The sequence below is a fragment of the Oculina patagonica genome, chromosome 3 (assembly GCF_052425735.1).
Source record: "Oculina patagonica isolate OP01 chromosome 3, crgOcupat, whole genome shotgun sequence".
In the NCBI taxonomy this organism is placed as follows: domain Eukaryota; kingdom Metazoa; phylum Cnidaria; class Anthozoa; order Scleractinia; family Oculinidae; genus Oculina; species Oculina patagonica.
The window spans coordinates 29,310,159-29,335,869 of record NC_135760.1 but is presented as its reverse complement, the minus strand read 5'-3'; the positions used below and the strand labels follow the sequence as shown (position 1 = coordinate 29,335,869).

Sequence of the window (25,711 nt, the reverse complement as noted above, 5' to 3'; positions counted from 1 at the left end):
CAGTCGGAAATCGCACACAAGGGATTGACAGAGCAAAGGATCCTTCAAAACATCATTTCCTGGTCAATACTTATTGACCACAGCTTTTGTCTGAGGAGAGGCGCAAAAGATTGAGGCTACTTGTAGTTAAAGAAAAATGCACAGCTTTATTACTTCATTACATTAAATACAAATATTTCAACAAAGATGCACTCCTGGACCTTGACTGTGCGCCCCTGAAACAAAGTTAACAATATACAGATTACCATCCACGTAAATATGAAGTTTACACGATGGTGTTATATATTTTAAAAGAATATTTTTCATATACCATTAATGGAAGTAAGGCGCTTTCGCGTATTCTAACCGCTGGTACTATAGTTATCTAACAAAAGGCTTTGTATGTAGGGAAAATGATGCAATCTTGCACTGTTTTCTCAAAATACATTTTCGGCTGATATGCGCTTCTTTAAAGAGTCACAGCTCGAAGGGAATTTCGTAAACTATTGTCAAATTAAGATAGTCAAGATAAGCATCTTATTTGCTATACATTTTTAGTGCAGAATGTACTTTTGTGATGGTTTGTTAGTGGGCATTCATCCGCTAACCCGCTACGGTCTAAACTTTTCTTGTGGGGGGGGGGGGGGGCACCTAAATGTATGCACTATGTAAAATTACGTATCAAAGAACATGCTAAAGCCACAACAACTACGGATACAACATTATTTTTATGCCCAAAATCACATGCTTCACGAACATGAGATCGATGTAGAAGGGTTTGAAATTATTGACTAGTCTGTAAAATGGAGACAAAGGCTCTTTCTTGAGGCGTAGGCATTTTGTGCGAGAAGTGGACTTCATTGATGAACCATATCTTTTCCTATAATATACAAAAACCTCGACGTTTCAACACTTGTTACGCTGCTATTTTAGCTCTCGATCAGACATTAGAACGTTCCTTATCAAGCTTTTTTGTATTTGTTTTATTCATATAGCACCAGGGATGCCGTTTTATTTACATTTTTAGCAAAAGATTGTAGTAGCAAACGAAATGTCCAAATGATAGTTTTTAAGCTAGTGTCAACCTTTATCTCATTGTTTTTATTTTAACCTTGCCTAGTTACGATACACATATTTTAAACGTAGTTAACCTATATTGCTTTTATTTCAAAAGTTAGCGTGCTGTCTTATCGGACTTTGTCAATAAGACAGCCACAGGATCTTGTCGACTTTAAATTATGTAGCTGTAGAGCTTAATTAAACAAATTTGACAATGTCATGACAAATCAACTAGCTAAATTCAGAAATAACTTGGAATTTTCAGTCGAGATCACTACCATCAGTGTAAAAGTAAAAGAAATTGCCAAATAAAAATAATCACTAAACCTTTGGGAAAGCCACATCGCTTCAATCAGGGGTCGATTAAAGTAACCTTACGGGATTTTTCTATGTCTGTTTCCATAATTAACAAAGTTGAAGATTCTTACCTAGCATACTGCTAAGAAATGATGCATATGTTGCATTTCCTGTGATGGCTCCTGATTTTGCAGGATTGTGACGAACTGTCTTTACTGTGAATTGGTTTTGTTCTTCACCAGGTCCACAGACATCGACTTCCACGATATGGGCTTCGAGACTATCTCAACAAATGTTAAAATGTTAAAATACCGGTATCAGTATAACAAATATTTGAATAAACAACCAGTAAAGCCAGTGGCTTATCATGCTGGTATACTACCAATGATGCAATAACGTGTTCGACCACGGCTCTGATATTTCCTGCCACTTTGACCATATCCATGAAAACAGTCTTTTTAATTTTTCAATCCTAGTGGCCGATCATTCTGGCAAAAACTCTGGTTTCCATATGGTGTTCTCTTCATGAGAAATGTAAATATTGGTCTTGACTATTTATCAGTTAAGTTTAGTAATTAATCTGATATACAGACAAAGCATTTTATCTTGCCTTGGATCAGCCACAATACATCCATGTGCTTTATCAAATCCCAGATTATGAGCTGCCAGTGCTGCTGCCGCCATTGTGTTAACATTATTTGGAGCTAAAGAACAAAGTTCACGAATAGGTCCTGGAAAACAAAAAGAACACTTGCTGACACACCAACAGCTCATCCAAACATAAGAATTTTAATTTTTTTAAGATCGAAATCCTGCATCACCCTGCAGATGCCCATCACCTGACACCCTTCTCAAGGGTTATGGGTCATCTGTAGGATACAGATGACCCATAATCCTTAAGAAGACCATCACCCTATAGATGACCCATCACACTACAGATGACCCATCAACCTACAGATGACCCATCACACTACAGATGACCCATTACCCTACAGATGACCCATCATCCTACAGATGACCCATCACCCTACAGATGACCCATCACCCTACAGATGACCCATCACACTACAGATGAACCATCAACCTACAGATGACCCATCACACTACAGATGACCCATCACACTACAGATGATCCATCACCCTACAGATGACCCATCACCCTACAGATGACCCATCACCCTACAGATGACCCATCACACTACAGATGACCCATTACCCTACAGATGACCCATCACACTACAGATGAACCATCACACTACAGATGAACCATCACATTGCAGATGAACCATCACACTATAGATGAACCATCACACTACAGATGAACCATCACACTACAGATGAACCATCACACTACAGATGAACCATCACACTACAGATGACCCATCACCCTACAGATGACCCATCACACTACAGATGACCCATCACCCTACAGATGAACCATCACACTACAGATGAACCATCACACTACAGATGAACCATCACACTACAGATGAACCATCACACTACAGATGAACCATCACACTATAGATGAACCATCACACTACAGATGACCCATCACACTACAGATGAACCATCACACTATAGATGAACCATCACACTACAGATGAACCATCACACTACAGATGAACCATCACATTGCAGATGACCCATCACACTATAGATGAACCATCACACTACAGATGAACCATCACACTACAGATGAACCATCACACTACAGATGAACCATCACACTACAGATGACCCATCACATTGCAGATGACCCATCACACTATAGATGAACCATCACACTACAGATGACCCATCACATTGCAGATGACCCATCACACTACAGATGAACCATCACACTACAGATGAACCATCACATTGCAGATGACCCATCACACTACAGATGAACCATCACACTATAGATGAACCATCACACTATAGATGAACCATCACACTATAGATGAACCATCACCCTACAGATGAACCATCACACTATAGATGAACCATCACACTACAGATGACCCATCACACTACAGATGAACCATCACACTATAGATGAACCATCACACTACAGATGAACCATCACACTACAGATGAACCATCACATTGCAGATGACCCATCACACTATAGATGAACCATCACACTACAGATGACCCATCACACTATAGATGAACCATCACACTACAGATGAACCATCACCCTACAGATGAACCATCACACTACAGATGAACCATCACACTACAGATGAACCATCACACTACAGATGAACCATCACACTATAGATGAACCATCACACTATAGATGAACCATCACACTATAGATGAACCATAACATTGCAGATGACCCATCACACTACAGATGAACCATCACACTACAGATGAACCATCACATTGCAGATGAACCATCACACTACAGATGAACCATCACATTGCAGATGAACCATCACCCTACAGATGAACCATCACACTATAGATGAACCATTACACTATAGATGAACCATCACACTATAGATGAACCATCACACTATAGATGAACCATCACACTATAGATGAACCATCACCCTACAGATGAACCATCACACTATAGATGAACCATCACACTATAGATGAACCATCACACTACAGATGAACCATCACACTACAGATGAACCATCACACTACAGATGAACCATCACATTGCAGATGACCCATCACACTACAGATGAACCATCACACTACAGATAAACCATCACACTATAGATGAACCATCACACTATAGATGAACCATCACCCTACAGATGAACCATCACACTATAGATGAACCATCACACTACAGATGAACCATCACATTGCAGATGACCCATCACACTACAGATGAACCATCACACTATAGATGAACCATCACACTATAGATGAACCATCACACTATAGATGAACCATCACACTACAGATGAACCATCACACTACAGATGAACCATCACATTGCAGATGACCCATCACACTACAGATGAACCATCACATTGCAGATGACCCATCACACTACAGATGAACCATCACACTATAGATGAACCATCACCCTACAGATGAACCATCACACTACAGATGAACCATCACAGATGAACCATCACACTATAGATGAACCATCACCCTACAGATGACCCATCACCCTACAGATGAACCATCACATTGCAGATGACCCATCACACTATAGATAAACCATCACATTGCAGATGACCCATCACCCTACAGATGAACCATCACACTACAGATGAACCATCACATTGCAGATGACCCATCACACTATAGATGAACCATCACATTGCAGATGAACCATCACACTACAGATGAACCATCACATTGCAGATGACCCATCACACTATAGATGAACCATCACATTGCAGATGAACCATTACCCTACAGATGAACCATTACCCTACAGATGACCCATCACCCTACAGATGACCCATCACCCTACAGATGAACCATCACACTACAGATGACCCATCACACTACAGATGAACCATCACACTACAGATGAACCATCACACTACAGATGAACCATCACACTACAGATGAACCATCACACTATAGATGAACCATCACATTGCAGATGACCCAACACCCTACAGATGACCCATCACATTGCAGATGACCCATCACCCTACAGATGACCCATCACACTACAGATGACCCATCACACTACAGATGAACCATCACACTACAGATGACCCATCACACTACAGATGAACCATCACATTGCAGATGAACCATCACATTGCAGATGACCCATCACACTATAGATGAACCATCACATTGCAGATGAACCATCACCCTACAGATGACCCATCACCCTACAGATGAACCATCACACTACAGATGAACCATCACACTACAGATGACCCATCACCCTACAGATGAACCATCACACTACAGATGAACCATCACACTACAGATGAACCATCACACTACAGATGAACCATCACACTACAGATGAACCATCACATTGCAGATGACCCAACACCCTACAGATGACCCATCACATTGCAGATGACCCATCACCCTACAGATGACCCATCACACTACAGATGACCCATCACACTACAGATGAACCATCACCCTACAGATGAACCATTACCCTACAGATGACCCATCACACTACAGATGACCCATCACACTATAGATGAACCATCACATTGCAGATGACCCAACACCCTACAGATGACCCATCACATTGCAGATGACCCATCACACTACAGATGACCCATCACACTACAGATGACCCATCACACTACAGATGACCCATCACATTGCAGATGACCCATCACACTACAGATGAACCATCACATTGCAGATGACCCAACACCCTACAGATGACCCATCACACTACAGATGAGCCATCACACTACAGATGAACCATCACATTGCAGATGACCCAACACCCTACAGATGACCCATCACACTACAGATGACCCATCACACTACAGATGACCCATCACACTACAGATGACCCATCACACTACAGATGACCCATCACACTACAGATGAACCATCATCCTACAGATGAACCATTACCCTACAGATGACCCATCACACTACAGATGACCCATCACCCTACAGATGACCCATCACCCTACAGATGACCCATCACACTACAGATGACCCATCACACTACAGATGACCCATCACACTACAGATGACCCATCACACTGCAGATGACCCATCACCCTACAGAAGACCCATCACACTACAGATGACCCATCACACTACAGATGACCCATCACCCTACAGATGAGCCATCACACTGCAGATGACCCATCACCCTAGAGATGACCCATCACCCTACAGATGACCCATCACATTGCAGATGACCCATCACCCTACAGATGACCCATCACCCTACAGAAGACCCATCACACTACAGATGACCCATCACACTACAGATGAACCATCAACCTACAGATGAACCATTACCCTACAGTTGACCCATCACCCTACAGATGACCCATCACACTACAGATGACCCATCACACTACAGATGAACCATCGACCTACAGATGAACCATCAACCTACAGATGACCCATCACCCTACAGATGACCCATCACCCTACAGATGACCCATCACACTACAGATGACAATCACCTGACAGATGATCCATCACCCTACAGATGACCCATCACACTACAGATGACCCATCACCCTACAGATGAGCCATCACACTACAGACGACCCATCACCCTACAGATGACCCATCACACTTCAGATTACTCAACGCCTGACAGACGATCCATCACTCTAGAGATGACCATCACCCTACAGATAACCCATCACCTGACAGACTTGACCCATCACACTTCAGATTACTCAACGCCTGACAGACGATCCATCACTCTAGAGATGACCATCACCCTACAGATAACCCATCACCTGACAGACTTGACCCATCACACTTCAGATTACTCAACGCCTGACAGACGATCCATCACTCTAGAGATGACCATCACCCTACAGATAACCCATCACCTGACAGACTTGACCGGTCAAACGTTCACCTTGCCAGTCATGTTGCCCGGTCACAAGTCGATAATAATAGTAATATTGAAATAATATCGAGAAAATAGAATTGAAAAACAAGAACTAATGATAAAGGAAATTTTAAAGCTTCAAACTTTTTGTTAAGAGCGTGGACCATACGGTTCCGAACTGAGATAAGCAACATTGTATATATAACGAACAATTCATTCAATCAGCAAACAGTATGATTTGAGTCCGGGTTGCAATCTAACTTCGAGAGTCAACTGTGTCGTTACTTGTATAGTTAAAAAGAATTTACTTAGGGAATGTTATTACTTAAGGTGGGGGGTATTAACATTAAATTTAACACATATTTAATAGTTATTGGAAAATTACATGTTGCAATTTTGTCCGAGCATAAACGAGGTATGACTGAGCTTAATAAATTTGGCCAGTCATCGTGTCTGAAGACTCTTCGGAAATTATTTTGAGCCCTGATTAGTGCACTTGATCTGACAGGAAAACGTGGGTGCTGTGTGATTTAACAGGTAGTGTGCTTTCTGCACAATACATACCATCATATAGGACTGCAGCTTCTGAATTAACTTGTGCATTCTTTGACTTAAGAGGTTCATTTAATTTATAACAAGATGGATGTTTCTTCATGGTCACTTTCAGTCCCTAAACAGATGTGTACCATTAGTCAACAAAATAATACCACGACCGAGGTTGTCAAATTGTTCTCAAAAAGACAAGACATTTCATTTAATGAGTGTCTAAAAATTGCACCTGAGCCTTTCAGCTATTGCTGACTTTAAAAATGGTTAAAACATCATATGACCAACCACATCATATCACCATAAATTGCAAATTGTATGAGCAATCTGTTGTTTATAAAGGTCAACAGAATTTTGTTGTGAACTGACTTTATTTCAGCTTATCAATAATAATATTGTCTTAAAAAAAACAACTGAAGCCTCTGCAAACCAAAAAATCTGCCTTGAAAAACTGAGCAACCACACTAGACTGTTCACAGTCCCCTATTTTTCCGTGATTTTGTAGAGATCGATCGTTCAGTCCGACGCGCCATCTTGGTTTACGAGCGCGAGCGATAACTGGGGAGAGTGCAAAAATCCCGTGGGGGGGCGGGGGCGGAAAAAGTAGGGAGACTGTAACAGCTTCACTCCGTCTCGTGTTCAAGGGGTGTGTCCGATTTTTGTCATCTACACTAATTGAATCAATTAACAACCTACCCCCTATGGTGAAAAAACCTGTCAAATCAAGGAAATGTGATCTAAGCTGCGTGTTTTTGTACAGTTGTGAAATAATTAAGTTATTGTACAGTTGTGAAATAATAAAGTACAATTTTGAAACATTTTCAAGCGAACGCGACGGAAACAAGTACATTCAGTTATAAAGTTAAAGTCGAATGAATGCGGCAGGGAAGAATCCTTCTCTGACTCCAAATTTTTTCCGCTCTCCTACCCCCTATGCTATGAGCATCCTGCCCCGCCACCCACGGGATTTTTGCACTCTCCCTAGTTTTCGCTCGCGTTTGTAAACCAAAATGGCGGCCTGTCGGACTGAACGATCGATCTCTACGACTTCACGGAAAAATAGGGGACTGTGAACAGTCTACAACCATACCAACTTTGAATAATTCAAAGTTGGTATGGTTGGGGTATAGGATACAAAACTATAATTATTTTAGTTGTGTCTCCTACACCCCCAATATGCACTTGACATTAAACAAGCAGAATCCAATACAATGTATCTTGTATCGAGTCATTCATAAATATTATTAACATTGAACCTTTAATGTCCCCCTATCTGCCATTTTCTTGATATCGGTGCCACCCCAGAGTGCTCCACTTGGTATGTAAACGCCATGGCTACCACTGGAAGCTTTTTGCCTCAACCTGTTTTCAACATCCAAGTTCGCCAAGGCAGTCGGTGAACCTACCTGAAATCACCAAAGGAAGAAATGTAAATAAACCATTCAAGTGGGTAATGTAAGGGCTGTTGATGAGCAAGTGTAGTGCAGTATGTCTGAACAACAAGTCATATTAAACATTTCTTTTTTTCTTTCTTTCCTGGATAATCAGGATAGCTGAAATTTGAAACAATTATTTTTATAACATAATGTCAATTATTGAAATTTTCAATAATTGACATGCATATGTCATTAAAAAAGAGCAGAGTGTTGGTTAAATGGTCAGTGACCACGGTCATTGTGTTGTGTTCTTTGGCAAAACACTACACTCTCTTAGTGCCTCTCTTCACTCTGGTGTATAAAAAATGGATACAGGCAAAATAATGCTAGGTGTAACCCTGCATTTAACTAGCATCTCATCCAGGGGGAAGAAGAATATTCTCAGTCACTTCATGCTACAGGAACCAGGCTAAGCTCTGACCTGATAGGCCAGTTGTTTTGAAAGTAGACTTTACGTTTACCTACATGTCTCATGAAAAAGAAAAAATTCCCAGGATTAATATTATATATAGTGACATACCATGTAATCAGCAACATCAAGGAATGCTTCACCGTAATCTGCAGTTATTGAAGGATGTGCAACTTCTACAATCAAATCTGGATCCCTGTATAAAACAGAGCCCAAACATGTACAAACCTCTGGTTAGCTTTGTAATCCATACTAACATCACATAGCCTGTGAACAGGCTACCTAGTGGATTATTTAACTCTGAAAAGCCTCATCAGGGATGGGTTAATAAAATTTGTATGTATGTATGTATTATAGCCCCCGGGGTGGGGGGGGGCACCATGTATATTTTTGGGTGGAGGTGTGCTGCTGGGACTTTGTTACCCTTACCAGACCATGTTCAGCTGAATTTTGTTATCCTATACTAGACTAGACTCCAAAAATACCCTGTCCCAGACTTGCATTTTTTTAAAACTGTTTCACTATCATTGTTTTTAATGGAAAAACATTGTCCAAATCATTGCCGTGATGATTTTCTTTATGACTGTTTAGGAGAGCTTCTTTCTCTTTCGAGTTTCTTTCCGAATTCTGGACTTAATTGGTCATATAACTGATCAGTTTCCTGGCAAGTGATACCCGATGCTAGACCAAAACTCTCTGATTTCTATACCCTATCCCAGACTAAACTGCTTGAAACCCATACCCTTCACAGTGGCACATACCGGTAACTATAATTATAGCTCATATATGGGAGTTCCCCCCCCCCCGGATTATACTGTAGGAGACCAAAAAATCAGCAAGTGGAGCAAATCAAGCACAATCTGGGGGAACTGCCATGGCAAAATCTTCCTCACCACACCATGCCTCTCAGTGCCTTCTCTACAACAGTTATGTTGAATGTTAAGATGTAGTACCAGCAGTGTTCATTGTTATTAAGCACTTAGAAATTGGCAAAAGCAAAACAATCCCATTGCTCATGCCTTTTTCTATACCTCTTTGGTGCTATCATCACCTTCTTGAATTTTTCATTTTCTTTAGTTTCTGAAACTTCAGTATCCAGTATACAGCTAATTCGAGAAAGGTTGTTGGAAAAAGCGCAAAAGTGCATGCGACAAGACCGAAAGGTGGTCTGGGTGTTCACTTGAATTTTCATATTGGCCTAGAGGCAATGTTCAAGTTTGTATTTTTGCACATGGAGGGTTTTATTTTTCCTCTCAAGAGGCCTTTTTCTGTAGCTTTACTTTTACTGTCGCATGACTTTGATTTTTGGAAATTCTTCTAAAATTCAGGGGGCTAAAAGTACCCTGTTTCCACATGTCCGAAGAGAAAGAAAACGTGCAAATTTGCGTTTGTCACGTCAGCATCTTATTAGTATTCAGCACATGCAGTAGCTCTCTACTTCTACCCATACTACCTTTCGGTCTTGTTGCGTGCACTTAAGCGCTTTTTTCTGATAACCTTTCTCGAATTAGCTGTATATTAGAGGACCTACTCATGTCACTGACTTACTTAATGTTGATCATTTGCTTAGACATCGGCAGATGCAAATTTTGAAAGAGATGCTAGAAAATTGAATTACAACTTTTTCTTCAATCCAGGGTCTTTCTAAGACTAGGGCACAGCAAGTTATGAAATTTGATTCACAACATCATGAGTCACTGCTTTCACTGCTGTGCAACAAACCGTCAAGAAAACTGCTTGCATTAAACTCAAGCACACAGCATCTATAGAGAGTTACTAATTGAAAGCTGGTATGCACTTTTGTCCTGCCTCTAGTCTAAAAGTGCTACAAATCTTGAAAATGTTATAACTCCCAAGTAAACATTTTTTCCATATGATCTCTTCCGTTTTCTTCATCTTGGTCAAGTGGTATTGGTGTGGATCAAACTAAAGTGTAAAATGGCATCAGAATTCAAATAGATACCTTTCTGCAAATGACGACAGGTTTTCTAAAATGTAAGGATCCTCCACCTTGTTCTTGAGTGCGTCCAAAGTTCTGTTCCAAACAAAACTTAGCTCTAGATCATTTCTTTGAAGTATTTCATCCACCAAGTACTGTCCTGGAACCAACATGGTAGCATTTAAAATGCATGCAAAATTAAATATACATGTACAATTGTTGGATTTATCCAAGGCCAATATGGCAAAATGTTTAAGAGGAAATCCGCCAGGACTTCGAGTAGTTATTGGACAAAATTATGTACCAAAACTAGTTACACCTGATTGCAAGCTTTTGTGTTACTGCTTCAAATATCTTATCGAAAGAAATCTTTTCTAACAACACCACACATCGAAAACACATTTCGAAGTTCCGCTGAATTCCACTGAATCGCTTAAAAGATGTAAGCTTTTGCCCATAGCTTGTGAACTTTAAATATCATTTTCTCAGACTCGGATAAGAAATTGTTGTACCAGAATTATTTCCACCTTATTGCAAACTTTTTTGTTACTGTTTAAAATATCTTATCAAAAGAAATCTTTTCTAACAACACCACACATCGAAAACACATTTTGAAGTTCCGCTGAATTCCACTGAATCGCTTAAGACGAATTTACAAAATGGCTACACGTGATATTTTTCCTATACCTTGTGAACTTTGAAATTCATTTTCTCAGACTCTGATAAGAAATTGTTGTTGGTGTTATCACTGATAATTACTTACATCTTTACCTTTTATTAAGGGTAGGAAATAACGCAATAGGATTTAAATTATTCTGGAAATCGATTTTTGTCCAACTTTAATAAATATTACTCGACTTCCTAGTGGATTCCGTCTTAAAATTGCTCATTATACATGTACAGTTGAACCCTGTTAACTTGAACTCTGAAGGGAAATGAAAAACAGTTCGAGTTAGTGGGGTTTCGAGTTATCGGGGTTGATTGAATATTTAATTTGCCAAATTAATAATTGATAGTTCACTGATATTTCAGCACTTCAATATACAGAACAGTGCGAATTAAACATTCTCATCAGAAACTCTAACATGATCATACATTCTTATGATAAGAGTGGAAAACGACTGTCAAATGGGTAATCTGTTCTTTGCTCTAATCAATGGAGACCTGTGCAACTTGCAAGAACCAAAATTCGAGTTATTGAGGTAAATTTGACCCAAATTTTTATCAAGGGAAATGAAATTAAGCTCGAGTTAGTGGGGTTTTCAAGTTATCCAAATTCAAGTTAACCAAAAAAAAAAAAAAAAAAGTGGGGTCAAATCCAAATGAATGAAAGCTAGATCGAGTTAGTGGGGTGTTCGAGTTATCCGAGTTTGAGTTGTGCTTTTTAAAAGTCAATAAACCCAACTGGGATTCATGCTTGCAATTCAAATTTGCTACACAATTCACAGCTTGTGTTCTAAATTTTGAAGTATGGTTCCCAGTTATAATCTGAACCCAACCTGTCACTAATTTTTTTACAGTCTCTTGATAAAGAATTGTACACAGGGTAATAATCACTTTCTCCTTTTTAAAATTTGACACAGAATTGGATTTCCCGTATTTCATTTTATGCATGAACAACAGAAACTGGCACTTATCAAAACTTAATATATTTTCTCAATTGCTAGCCAAAATAGAAAGTATTTCAAATCTGGGACCTCTCCCTCATGTGGTACCAAAGTTTCATTCTTGACTTCAGCACCTTAAAACATTCATAGGAAAAGCTGCCATTTTGTTTATTTTTCCTCATACATTCTCATAGCCAGAGTACAATCCTTCTGGCCAAATCCAATACCGGAAGTTCACGATTCACTGACTCATTGTCAAATTTGATTGGCTGAAAATACAGAATGAGTACTCTGTAAATGCTTACAAATTGAGACCTGCCAGAGATCTTGATCCCTTGCACAGACTAAAAGATTGTGGACTCTGGGGACGAGAATGCCTTTCATATGGAATATCGTTGGCCACACAGCCCTAAAACAATTGGGCAGTTCCAGAAAATATCCATACACCACGACAGACGGCTTTTTGGAATTCCGAGGGTAAGGGGGGTTCTTTGAACTGGAATTCCGAGGGCATGGGGGGATACTTACGATTGGAATTCCGAAGGCATGGGGGAGTTCCAGATCTTGGATTTCCAAAGGAGACAGACAAAAGTGTGTTCCTTGAAATGCTAATTTTGTGGATTACTCATTTGTAAATAAAGCACGAACTGACGACCATGTCACAGAAGCAGGATACGAGAAGATACAAGACAAGTGTCGATCGATCAGGCGTGTGTTTGCGTTCATTTACAAAAGAAAACCAATAAAATGTGGGTTGTACATCAAGCTCCAGAGGCCTTAACGTTGATGAATATTTTCATTCACTCTTTTTTCTTGTGAAAGCGGATCCACAACATATTCAGCACATTCAGTGGAGCGCGAAACTATTTTGCCACGCTTCGAGACGCCATTTTGAAGCACGTGGGATTGGGAGCGACTGCTGACCCCGAAGGCTCAAATTCAAGATGGCAGAAATGTCAGTGCACTCGATCGTATTATCTTCCGAAAGTACACACGTACTGTGTTATGCAGTACATAACACGATATTGTTATTTTGATGTTCTGTACCAGTTTGGGGCAATGTAAAGTTAATGTAGGTTGTATCTGTTGAACAAGAGTAAGGAGAAAACTCTAATTTTTTTACATTAATTTTTCATCCCAGCCTCTGTTACAGATCGAGTCATTTGAAATAATTTGATGTAAAATACGCCAAATTGGGCATATTTGCAAACCCTGCCGGGAATTGTAAAGGACTTATAGAAAAAAGGAAAAATCCGAACGGGAGGGGGGGTTAAGGATTATGGAATTCCAAGGGCATGGGGGGTAACGCATTTTGGAATTTCCAAAGGCAAGGGGGGGTTTAAATATCGAAGCCGTCCGTCGTGGTGTATGGATATTTTCTGGAATTGCCCATTTATTCAAAACAGCACTGAATTGAAGGAGTAAACGAATAATGGTACCCCCAAAATCTTAGGTTGACAGGACACCCACGAGGTCACAGGAACCCCATCAAATTAGCAAACTTAGCATGCATACATTTTCTGTCATATCATATCCCTTACATACGAATAATAAAACGAGATAAATAATATTGTAAACTTAATTAGATTAATGTATAGAGTTATATCCAAATTTCCTTTCCCAGTCATTTCCCTACACCGTACCCCGCGCATGTGTACTGATGTAGTAGATCTCTTGCATCTGCAGACTAAACGGCAAGATTTTGACTGGATGAAATACTTGAAAATATCTCTGCAACCTCACCTATGTGCCCATATCCTACAATACCAACTTTTCGCTTCTTTATGTTGCCAGTGCTCATGCTGTCCGGCGCAAGGAGAACGAAGTGAACGAGAGCGCGCTTATTCCACACTAGGTTAATACTTCATGTTATGGTACCATATAGTCTCCCAATATATTTGGGGTTCCATATACCTTTTAGAATATCATACAGTATCCCATGTCCATGAATCCTGGGACATACAAAGTTTGAGTTGTTCCAAAAGGGTATACCGGTTATACAACGGTTTACATGGGATAAACGGAAACGATCTTGTATACTAGAAGACACTATGGTACCCATACATGAGGTATACGCTGCCTTATTGGAACTTCCCTGAGCCGCTGTTCTTAATGTTCAGCGGAGTTGTTGTCAATAGCAACATTATTTCCCTCGTTCGTTCAACCTCCATCTTCTTTAGTTGTGTGTTTGTGCAATTTCAGAGGAAATATGCCTCCCAAGAAAAAGAAATCAGGCAAGAAAAAACTTGCAAAGATGACTGAAGAAGAGAAGCTGCTGTACATGGAACAGAAACGGTTAGCAGAGGAAGAAATGAAGAAGAAAAAGGAAGATATGTTGACGCAGTTTTTGAAGGTACGTACGTAAGTGGTGTTTGTAGTGGCCTGAGGTTGTCGTTACCTCAAATGACCATCGGGCAGCCTATATTCGAGGCCGATAAAACCCGATGGGCACAACAATATTTAAACAATGGAACCAAAACACTTACCCTCAAACTACGTTTAAAACCATTACAGCATTTTAGAAAAGTAATTCAATTTGCTGTGTGAATTTTGGCAGATTTTGGTCAACCCCACAATTTTTGATTTGCGTTGATCATTAATCTGCAACATTAGAGGAAATTGATTTAGTATTCCTTGAAAAGAAATATATATGACGTGCTTTTATACACTTTCTTTCATTCTTTTATAAATAGATGCAATAATTAAAATTTTCATTTAGAACACTGACATTTTTGTTTAAAAACAATGAAATACAATATTCTAGTGACTCATTCCACTTGGTGGATAGAAAATGATAATAGTCAGTTCAGTTCACCTGAACATTGGTTATTCATCACCCATTATACCCAATCACGGAATAGTACCTTATTGTTACCTATTTTCGCGGGACTTAATTTTCGCAATTTTCGCGATTTTCAAAAAATCGCGAAATTAAAGACCCGCGAAAATTTATCTCAAACGTTTTTTATTGTATTTTTTATGTTAATTACGTATTTTTGGCCAAATCGCTAAAATTAAGTCCCGCGAAATATACCCGTTCCATTTTCGCGAAATTAAGTTCCCGCGAAAGTAAGTAACAATAAGGTAGTATAATGAGGCCTTCCAAGGGGGGTAGCTGTGTCGCAATGTCGCATGTTTCTGAGAGCCCATGTGTTTATTTGAACATGATATATTTATTATTATTATTATTATTATTATTATTATTATTATTATTATTATTATCACTATTTTATTTTGTTGTTATCCTAGGATAAATTAATGAAGGAAGAGAAGAGTACAAAATTTAATCTTAACAAGCTACAAAACCAATGGAGAGTCATAATGAGAGAGGGTATGTGATTTCTAATAAAATGGCTGGTTATTTGAAATCCAGGTTTAAGCTGTAATCTTGGGAAAGAAGTGAGATTAAATTGCCAACTTGCAAATTATTTTGCCTCCAAAAGGGAAAAATCCAACCTTTTTAAAGCAAAGGTTAACAGGCTTGTTACTTAACCTCTTCTTCCCAATTAGCATCACACAATACATTTTTTGCAGTAGTGAACAAGTTAATAAAAAAATTATTGTGAGCGAGTAAACATAGGTTATGTCAGCACTGTGGAATGGCTTTGTACATTTTACAGACTGTACATCTTGGGTCATATTTTCAAATTTAAAATAGCTTTTCAAATTCACTCAGGTTGAGAACAATAATGTGCTTTATCAATCAACTAGTTGACAATTAGTTATTTCAATGACTTGTGTACCAATGATAATGATACAACACAACACAACAGTTTGTTTTCCTGCAGCTGCTAGTGTACGAATATTGTTTTTTCACCTTGTTTTTATACAGTCATGCATTTTTGTATTTTCACCCTAAATTATGTTTGTTTCATATTTATTTTAATAACTAATTCACAGCTAAATCCCAGGAGCTGAAGAAAGATATAGAGATACTGAGTCAGACATTTGAACGGGTAATAGACAGAAAAGAAGCTATAATCAAGTCTTTGGTGAAGGATATTGAAGAGGCTGAAGAACAATACCAAATGGCCCTCAGAAGTCATTTACAGAATGTTGATAGGCTTATAGGTGTGTATTAAAATGGTTATTAATTAAATATTTATCATTGTAGCTCCTGTCATACACGGTAACATCATGAGGCTATTGTATGTAGTCACATAAAACTTGTAGTCCCACAAAGGCATGACATTTTTACTCTGGGAGTGTCAAGATTTTTGAAAACAACCCAAGCTTATACAAAATTCGGAAAGATATTGTAAAAAACATTCTAAACATTTTCAAGCCCTAGTCCCAGATGTCTTTTGCTTCACACAATTGCTCAAGAAAATTTAATTTCAAATTATCTAGATTTGCAACAAAGAAGATTACATGAGGCCCAAGATGAGTATGATCAAGAACAAGAGATCTTAAAAGAAGAATTTGACACAGAAAGGTAAATGCAAGGGAGGCTTTTTGGTACCATAAAACCAATTGAAATGTTTCCAAGAAACACTGCACTATGAAGGCCTTTTTGTTTTTGTTTTTGATTTCTTTGCAACACTGAAAAATATGTTGATGGTAAAAAACATTAGTGTTCAATCCTTAATGCCCTAAGTGAGACCAAACTTCACAATATACAGCCCTAAAGAGGTGGCAGGCATCCCCTGCCTAGACGTGCAGGTTAGTAAAAAGGTAAAACAAAAAAAAGAATTAGATGATACTTATGGGGGGCAACACTAGCAGATGGTGATGAGGTTCAGACACAGCGAGGGAGGGGAGGTGTTTCAATTTTAATTTTCTACTAATAAGCCTAGTAAAAAAAAAAGCTAATTTTGACCTGTGATCACCTGTAACATCTACACAATGAGCCATCACCCAATGACATAGCATCTCAACATCTTTTATTCATTCATACTGGCAAGTGAGAAATAATTGGATCAAATTATTTTTTTCAGAATGAAGATAGTGAGTCAGCAGAGAAGAGAGATGCATGACATTCAGGACATTATGTTTGCAATGGAGGAAGAGTGGAATGAACTGGAAAATGAAGCTAAGCAAGATTTTCAAAGCCTTAGAGATGAAATAAAGAATAAAGTAAATACATAGTAATTTAACAAATAAATAAACAAGCCTTAAACTGTGCTTTGTTATTTCCATATTCATTAAAGCACACAACAGAGTGATGACATTCAAAATTATGTCTAAAAAAATTCCCAGACAATCAGTCAAAATATGTGTGAAAAATGCTAATATTTCTCAGTCTCTTTACTTTGTATCTGGGAGATTTGGTATCCCATTCAGGAGACCAGAAGAGTTGACCTGGATTTGGGAGGTTGCTGTTAAAAAAGCATATTATTAAAGCATGCCCTTACCCCTATACTTTATCTTTTTGAGGGCTTTGATCTTCTTCTCTAGCTTTTTGAGGGCATAACAAACCAATTATAAATCCTCTTTTTTTAGAATCTTGAAGAAAAGCATGCTTTGAGAATACAATTGGAAGGTACAGTGGAGGATCTGTGGAGACAATTTCAACAAGTAAGAGCTAAAGTTAAAAACAGAGTTTGCTTCTTGTCAAGTTATGACCAGTGCAGTAGTTTAATTATAACTTTTTTATAGGCACTCAAGAATTACAATGAAACAACAGAGGAAAGAAAATTGGCTTTTGAAAATCTAAAAGCAAAAGATGAGAAGAGTTCTTATGAAATAGAAACCCAAATGAGAAAGCTACAGAGAATACAGGTAAGACAAATCAGTATATTTGTATTTACCACTCTTTCTGGGAAATAAAGACCTAAACTAAAAGCTTATGCTTACAAATCAAAAGGAAGCCCTGCTCAAGTCATGCGGCTCAAACTGCCGGAGCTTATCCCGGTTTCAGTAGCATTAAGCGGCTAGGAATATTTCTACTCCCCCCCTGGATGGAATGCTAGTCCATCGAAAAGTTACCCCCCCCCCCCCCCAGCAGTAAATTCGCCGGTACCCATTTATACACCTGGGTGAAGAGAGGCACTATGAGAGTATTGTGTCTTAATTGCCCAAGAACACAACACAGTGACCCCGGCCAGGTCTCGAACCCGGACCGCTCAATCTTAGAGTCTGGCGCACTAACCATTATGCCACCGCACCCCCCACTTATACAAATACAAATCCCTTACAAATAAGGCTTGCAAAATTGAAAACGATTTTATTAATGAATGGTTCCATATTGTTATGCAACTCAGTACTCATCCACAGTAAGCTGTTATCTTAAAATATATGGAATATATGGAGATGAATTATTGAATGATAACAGTTATCTAACTGTCACTTTTTCTTCCATGGCTTGCACTTTATATAAGACAAATGTCTACCAGAGACATGTATGCAAAATACTTTATGTGTCATCACACCCTGGTGAAAACACAAACCTCACAGGATCTTTTAACAATCTTAAGGATCCTCACCCATAATTCCTCAAAGAACTCCAAGGATCTTGCAAAAACACCCAAAGTCCATATAAAGATCCTAAGGGTTGCTTCAAAGATCCTTGAGGTCCCTGGCACATTGATTCTCAAGTCTCAATTCCTTGAGCTCCCTTCAAAGATCTTCAAAGTCCCTGAAACAATTCCCAAAGACCCATTAAGGTCCCTGCAAAGATCCTTGCAAGATCTGTAAATAACAAAGCTTTAATATCATTTCAAGATATTTTAAGGATCCTTCTATGTAAAAGATCCTTATAATAAGGATCTTTGGCAGGTCTTTGAAGATCTTGAGAGGTCCTCAAAGATCCTGTGAGGTTTTTCACCAGGGCAGCCTTACAAAATCAAGGGTGACTCATGCCATGGACTCTCAGCTACTGCCAAGGACATTTAGATAGCACATGGATCAGTCTGATGTTTTGGACATTTCAGTGACTATTTTAGATGGGTGCATGATTTATTTAATACATGATTTCAGGTGCATGGTCATGTATTTTGTGCAATTAGACATTTACGCAAACAAACCTACCTGCCTTTTAGGACAACATTTCACAGTTAAAAGCTAAAATGGCAAGCAATGCTAAAGAATGCGATGAAAGGAACAGACTTATCAAAGAGGTGAGATTGCTATGCCAGAAGAATCCTGCTTATAAAATAAGCCCCCTGGTTTATATAAGTTTTAGCGGCTTATATGTTTTTATATACATGCATTCTTTATTATCATTTCTATTTTACTTAAAACAACAGTTGACACAATCAAATAGTTTGACCAAAGTAAGTAACTTTGAAATTGTTATTTAAACTGGCCCTAAGAAATTATTAGTATCCTGTGAGATGGTTGGGAACGTTGTATGATTGGTCCAATGATCTTCTCCTGATCTGAATATAAGGGTGCAGTTAATGTCCTCGTGCATTCATTAAAGATTGGTGATTATGTCAAGAGAACATTAATTTTTTTGTACACTAATGGAAAACGAATCTTGGGGCACGGTGTGTGCAAAATGAAAATAAGTACAGTATGTTGACATTGAGGCACTTGTCCTTTTTCTTTAGCAAAGGGAGGTGGTTGCCACTCAATTTCATGAGCTGAAAGCTGAAATGAACAAAATGAGAGACTCGGAAAGGTACAGTGTGATTTCTACAAAATAACACAAACACAAGAGAAACATTAAAAGTATCAAAGAGTTTATGCAGGAGTGAAAGGGTTCTCATGCAAACTTTGGTAAAATTTTGTTTCTTCCAAATACTATTTTAATAGCTAGCTACAATCTTGGCCAAATGTCCTTGGGACACTTGACAATATGCCAACTGATGACAAAGTTTGTATTCACGGTCAGTGAAATATGCCCATGGAATAAAGAACTCAGGCTGTTACAACAAACACATTTTCCTAGTCCCTTGGAACTTCCTGTTATCAAGATTTGAAGCATAACCTAGAGTATACTTACAGGTTGTTAAGAGATGGAGAAATTTTAGACAATCTGTGACCGTTATTTTCCCAGAATGAAATAATGATAATTATGGCCCACATGCATGTGGTACAAGAATTTTTTATCTCTTGTGTAACAGCGTCAAAGCCCAATTAATCCCAAAGAAAGCAGTTACAGCTACGTGTAAATGTAGCATTGTTTTCTTATTTTTTAGATCACAATTAACCCAGCTGACACTTCAAAGCAATGCAGCCATAAAAGAGCTAAAGAGAACAAATGAAAAGGTAAATATCTGAAAACAAGCACTGCAGTTGACTGGTGATTTTGTCAAGTTGACAATAATTTTGTCCATCTGTACAACTTGTTCCACTCAAGAACTTTCCGCAGCTGCCCCTTGAGTGAACTTATGGGATACATTTTTCCTCTGGCAACTCTGTTTGTTGCCTCGACACAACATGTCCACTCGAACAGGTTGTAAAACATATTTTATTTATTTTCAAAGTAATTTGAAGAAGAAGAATTTCCGTTCAACCAACACTTTATTTTTTCTATTTTTCACACTACGATAAATACTCAGGCCCAAAGCAAGCTCAGGTCAAAACAAATTAGGGACAAAATCTTTCTTCGATCCTGAGATTTTGCATTCCAGAAATCATTTTATGTTCCTCTTACAGAACTGCATTTACTGAATGTTTGTTTGCAAACTGCAAAGATCAATTGCCATTGATTTAAGTTTGTGAAATTCCTGATTCTTTTACCAGGGAGAAAGTATTTTAAAGCTGGCTGAGATGTGCCGGAAACTGGAAACAGAGGCAGAAAAGGTGTTACCATTTTATGCATCTTCACTGGCGCCAGAGGAAGATGATGATGTGGCTGCTGCTATGCAAGAGGCTCCCTCTGAACCACTGGCTGAGGTAAACTACCCTAATCCCTACTGAAGCAACTAGTTTAATGAAAAAAATATGTTGTCATTTGAATCTGACTTTGGTTTAAAATTTTTATTATGTACTTACCCATACATCCATGTTGTCTCTTACATAATGGTATTTTTTTATTATTCAGATTCTACATGAGTATTCTTCACTAGAGAACTTTTGGAAGAGGTACAACAAGGTAAATATTGAGTTACATATTTAAAATCAGGTTATTTTCATTGTTTTAAGGTGTTTGCTGACTGAATGGACCGGTGTAGGACTGCTCATTCAAATGTCAATCTCTCCATGTACTTAACAGCTTGGGGTATTAGCTTCGGCACATGAAAATTTGAACCAGACCAAAGACTTCCAAAAAAACTCCTAAAAATAACACACCTCACCCAAATAAGCCGCAAGACATTAAGTAAAATCTTAAGAGCAAAGACTATTGCCTTGTTGTAATATGCTAATTCATTATTTTATCTCTTGACCTGAATTGGTAGGTTTTACTCGACAAGTTAGCTCTTGATAAAGAGAAACACACACTTCTTCAAGAAAATCAACAACTCAGGGCTGTTCTCAAGCAGTACTTAGATGGTAAGTGCAGTAACATGGCTTCCTGTAAGTTATTGTTAGCACTTTGCTTTTACAAAATGTCATCATGGCTTGTAACAATTAAGTTTGATTTTTGCATTTATACACAAGCTGTTTGTCGTTAAAATTTATTTGAATGCTACTGCTATTTTTTCTTTTAATGTTTTATTGTTGTCCAATTCAGGCGTGATAAACTATAAATCGACAGCATCTGCAATGGAGCCCTTTTTATTCTAACATTTAAAATTTATCTTGATTTTTAGGTATTTCCGTTAATGATGAGATCCTCAGTCAGTACAACCCACTGTTTATTGTCAATAGTAAAACTAATGTCAGGTAAGCTTGCTAGGAACCACTTTACTCTGCACAATACCCGATTCCCTCTAAAGCGCGCGCCTGCAGGGAATCACAGTAGTTGTATTCATTAAGCCATGCGCGAGACTTAGCAACGATGCAAGTTGCTGAGTCTCGCACATGGTTTGATGAATACAACTACCGTGATTCCCTGCAGGCGCGCGCTATAGAGGGAATCGGGTATTTACCATTCCCCAAGGCTTACAAGGAAGGAATATTTAAAAAACTAACCTTGGGATTGAATTTAAATTCACTTCTCTCGTCATAACCTAAAGACTAAGAAAAAGTTGTTGAAACGTTCAGCAGTTCTTATTTTATACGTCAGTGATACTTTTCTCGTGTTCCAAATCATAGACCTCGCATGCAGGACCTCCTGCCTCGCTTCGGGAACAACTATTGTCTTAAAGACCCATTATTTTGTATGCCTTATCACTTCTTGAATGCGTCCAGAACGAAATTAACTTCTACATCCCTTCCCTTCCTCTTGGTAGTACTAACGTATCCACCCTCCCTCCCCCTGTCAGGTTGGCTGTACCAGTGTCTGATCCTCGAGTTAAACGATCAGGTCCAACTGTGGTTGAAGCCGCTCATGTGGTTAAGCACGCCATATAAACGTATAATGAATATGAGAGAGATCATATTCAGCATAAGCATTGTAAAAATGTAAATAGCTTTGATTTTAGTAAAGAAAGTGCAATTTTGTGTAATTTCTGATTCGAAATAAAAGTAAACACAGACAAATGTTAGAGCTGCTGTCTATCTTTATTGTTTTTTGTTAAAAGCAACAACACGGCGAGTCTCAAATCGCCCTTCTTGGCAGCACCCTGCATAGCATACCTAGCGTACATAGGCACATAGCAATACACGCCCCTAGTCTATATAAAAAAATGGTGGTTCAGATTTTCCTTGGTACCATCTGACGTTTTCCTCTTTTTTTATTCATTATCGTATATTACCATACACCAGAACAAAGAAATCACCTGTATTATCACAAAGTTTAATTAATTTTTTTCAATCTTTGCAACACCGAATGGTGCTTTGAGCTGCGCGCCCATAGAAAGTTTACCTTTGTGACGTCAGGTGTTAGTTGTGTTCTTCTCTCTCCTTTTCCGGATCCTTTTCTTTTCCTTTTCCTTTTTTTTTTCGCGCAGAGAGCCTGCTCGCAGGTTAGGGGTGAGTACTTGGCTAGGGGAGCGCTTGGGAATACCACGTTTTATAGACTTTTGAGACAGTTTTTGACTTGGTTGATATTTTCTTTCAACAAGTTTTGTTTGTTTTTTTAAATCTTTGCGACTGCGGCTTATGCTTCGAGCTCGCGCCCTTATAAAGTTTACCTTTGTGACGAAGTTTTAGTTGTGTTCTGCGTCTTTTCGTTGCGCCTACGAAAAAGAACACTTGCTTGCACGCTTGAAGCTGAAAAAAGCCAAATAGTCCCCGGTTTTCACCCTTATGTAGTCGTAACCATATCAGGAGAAGAATGAAACATGAATGAATGGCTTTGAGAGGGTACGCGTTATTGAAGCAACCCTTCATGTGTTTCCTTCGTCCTCGCCTACGTCGCAGGGAAAGTACCGGTTCTCGTCCAGTCCGCTCATCGAAGTCAAGTCCTGTAGGGCGGGGTTAGTACTTGGCTGGGTGACCTCTTGGGAATACCTCGTGTTGTCGACGTTTTAGACAGTTTATTAATTAGTTGACATTTTCCCTTTCATCGTGCATCTATCATTTTTTTTTAATCTTTGCGACAACGACTGGTGCTTTCAGCTCGCGCCCATGGAAAGTTTACCTTTGTAACGTCAAGTTTTAGTTCTGATCTGTGTCTTTATGTTACGATAAAGGAAAACTGCTTGCACGCTAGGAGCTCAGACAAATATACCACATTGAACCAAGAGCATAATTGAACCACAACATGTACGTAGGGAAATAGGACCTACATAACCAAACACAGTCCTACGTACTGGTCATGCAATGTTTTAGTGGCATGTACCCAACAAGCGCGAGTGGAATACTAATTGCTTTTTTTAATATAAGAAACACCCAAAGAATTCTGTATTTGAGCTCTCTGGCTGTTCTCGCTGATGTGTACACCTACCAGACCTGTAAACCAATCAAATTTCAAGAATGGTATCATACCGTGACTAGCCTTTAATAGCTGGTGCTGTACTGTGTGTTGTATTGTATTGTACCAGAGACCCATACTAGACGGACAACTTAGAAAAAGTGCAACTTAAACTGAATATTTTGCGAAAACGCTTTTAAGGTTACGGTACCCATTTCATATTTCTCTGTCTGGTTTTCAGATATCCAATAGAAAATGACATGCATAGATGTCCAGTTTTAATGCTGGTAAGCCATTCAGAATTTCAGTTTCAGAATGAAAAACTGATCATCGGTTTACCAGCTGAAAGCTTTACTGTGCCTACAATAAACATAGCCATTATCCTTCTTCACTAATTAGTTAATTATTTATTCATAGTTTTTTAATCTTCTTTCTCTTTTTTTCCTATTGTATAATTGTGTGTAAACGTTGTTTTTATTATAACTCTTGCCCCCGCCTTGATTAGTTGTAACTAGTACCGCGGGGGGGAAGCACTCTTGTAAACTGTTTTTCTAAATACAATTTTTTTTTTAAAAACATAAAAGTTGAAGTTGAACAGCCATTGCTGAATCGTTGTGAAAACAATGCTGACGTGACTAGAATACCTAGCTGTATAACCACATAACAAAACATTCCGCTAAATTATCGCTATTTAACAAACTCTAAAGCATTGGCAAAAACAGCTACAAGTCAATGTTGTTTACATTAAGCGCAAAGTTCACGTTTTTCTGGGCAGCGCCAACAGCTCTAAAGGAAGGTTTCCATCTTCTTGCGAGGTACTATCCTGTTGTGGATTGTTAACAGACGAGGACGGAGTGACTTTAGCTCTAGAAGCAATCTTTTTAATGATCAAGGTTATGATCAGTAGTGCCAGTACTCCTCCAAAAGCCGAACAGCCAATGACCACGTACTTTTGGTTAACCTGAGACGCTGCAGTGGCTTCTGTTGGTACGAGGCTCGACGATGCATCAGGGGTCTTGCTATTAAAACCGTCACTGGTACCTTCACAGAAGAACAAGAAATAAAAAAAAAAAATAGCAAACAAACATCTGGTGAGATCAAACTATTCCAGGGAAGTAAAGGAATACATCTATAAAACAGTTAGGCATGGACCATCCTTTCAT

The 25,711-nt window shown here is 38.7% G+C and overlaps 3 protein-coding genes and 1 pseudogene across 3 annotated transcripts in view; 2 read left to right on the top strand and 2 right to left on the bottom strand.

Annotated features, from left to right (window-relative positions):
* Nucleotides 1-126: 126 nt before the first annotated feature.
* Nucleotides 127-14,658, bottom strand: LOC144647417 (aspartate dehydrogenase domain-containing protein-like). Its single transcript, XM_078507216.1, has 8 exons — nt 14,504-14,658; nt 11,178-11,313; nt 9,326-9,410; nt 8,626-8,775; nt 7,388-7,493; nt 1,946-2,066; nt 1,467-1,615; nt 127-215 (listed from the first exon to the last, which is right to left on the bottom strand). Exons 1-8 carry the CDS (start codon nt 14,559-14,561, stop codon nt 178-180), a joined length of 843 nt encoding a protein of 280 aa, XP_078363342.1. The 5' UTR covers nt 14,562-14,658; the 3' UTR covers nt 127-177.
* A 249-nt stretch (nt 14,659-14,907) lies between these two features.
* On the top strand, nt 14,908-23,240 carry LOC144647429 (dynein regulatory complex subunit 2-like). The gene is made up of 15 exons (XM_078507234.1): nt 14,908-15,113; nt 16,010-16,091; nt 16,661-16,831; nt 17,111-17,195; nt 17,698-17,836; nt 18,203-18,277; nt 18,359-18,481; nt 19,741-19,818; nt 20,254-20,324; nt 20,845-20,914; nt 21,392-21,544; nt 21,693-21,743; nt 22,048-22,141; nt 22,402-22,474; nt 23,017-23,240. Exons 1-15 carry the CDS (start codon nt 14,970-14,972, stop codon nt 23,102-23,104), a joined length of 1,497 nt encoding a protein of 498 aa, XP_078363360.1. The 5' UTR covers nt 14,908-14,969; the 3' UTR covers nt 23,105-23,240.
* A 796-nt stretch (nt 23,241-24,036) lies between these two features.
* On the top strand, nt 24,037-24,160 carry LOC144647620 (5S ribosomal RNA; annotated as a pseudogene).
* An 885-nt stretch (nt 24,161-25,045) lies between these two features.
* The window catches only part of LOC144647421 (uncharacterized), a 38,398-nt gene continuing 37,732 nt past the window's right edge, over nt 25,046-25,711 (bottom strand). The window contains exon 37 of the mRNA XM_078507221.1: nt 25,046-25,589. Within this exon, the coding sequence (XP_078363347.1) occupies nt 25,306-25,589 (284 nt within the window). The 3' untranslated portion in view covers nt 25,046-25,305. The remainder of the gene's footprint in view (nt 25,590-25,711) is intronic.

Coding starts and splice junctions, on each gene's coding strand:
- LOC144647429 (XM_078507234.1), top strand. CDS start 14,970: ATGCCTCCCAAGAAAAAGAAATCAGGCAAGAAAAAACTTGCAAAGATG. Junction 16,092..16,660: donor GAGAGTCATAATGAGAGAGG/GTATGTGATTTC, acceptor ACTAATTCACAG/CTAAATCCCAGGAGCTGAAG. Junction 17,837..18,202: donor GAGATGAAATAAAGAATAAA/GTAAATACATAG, acceptor CTCTTTTTTTAG/AATCTTGAAGAAAAGCATGC.
- LOC144647417 (XM_078507216.1), bottom strand. CDS start 14,561: ATGAGCACTGGCAACATAAAGAAGCGAAAAGTTGGTATTGTAGGATAT. Junction 9,411..11,177: donor CTGTCGTCATTTGCAGAAAG/GTATCTATTTGA, acceptor TGTTTTATACAG/GGATCCAGATTTGATTGTAG. Junction 216..1,466: donor ATTTCTTAGCAGTATGCTAG/GTAAGAATCTTC, acceptor ACTTTGTTTCAG/GGGCGCACAGTCAAGGTCCA.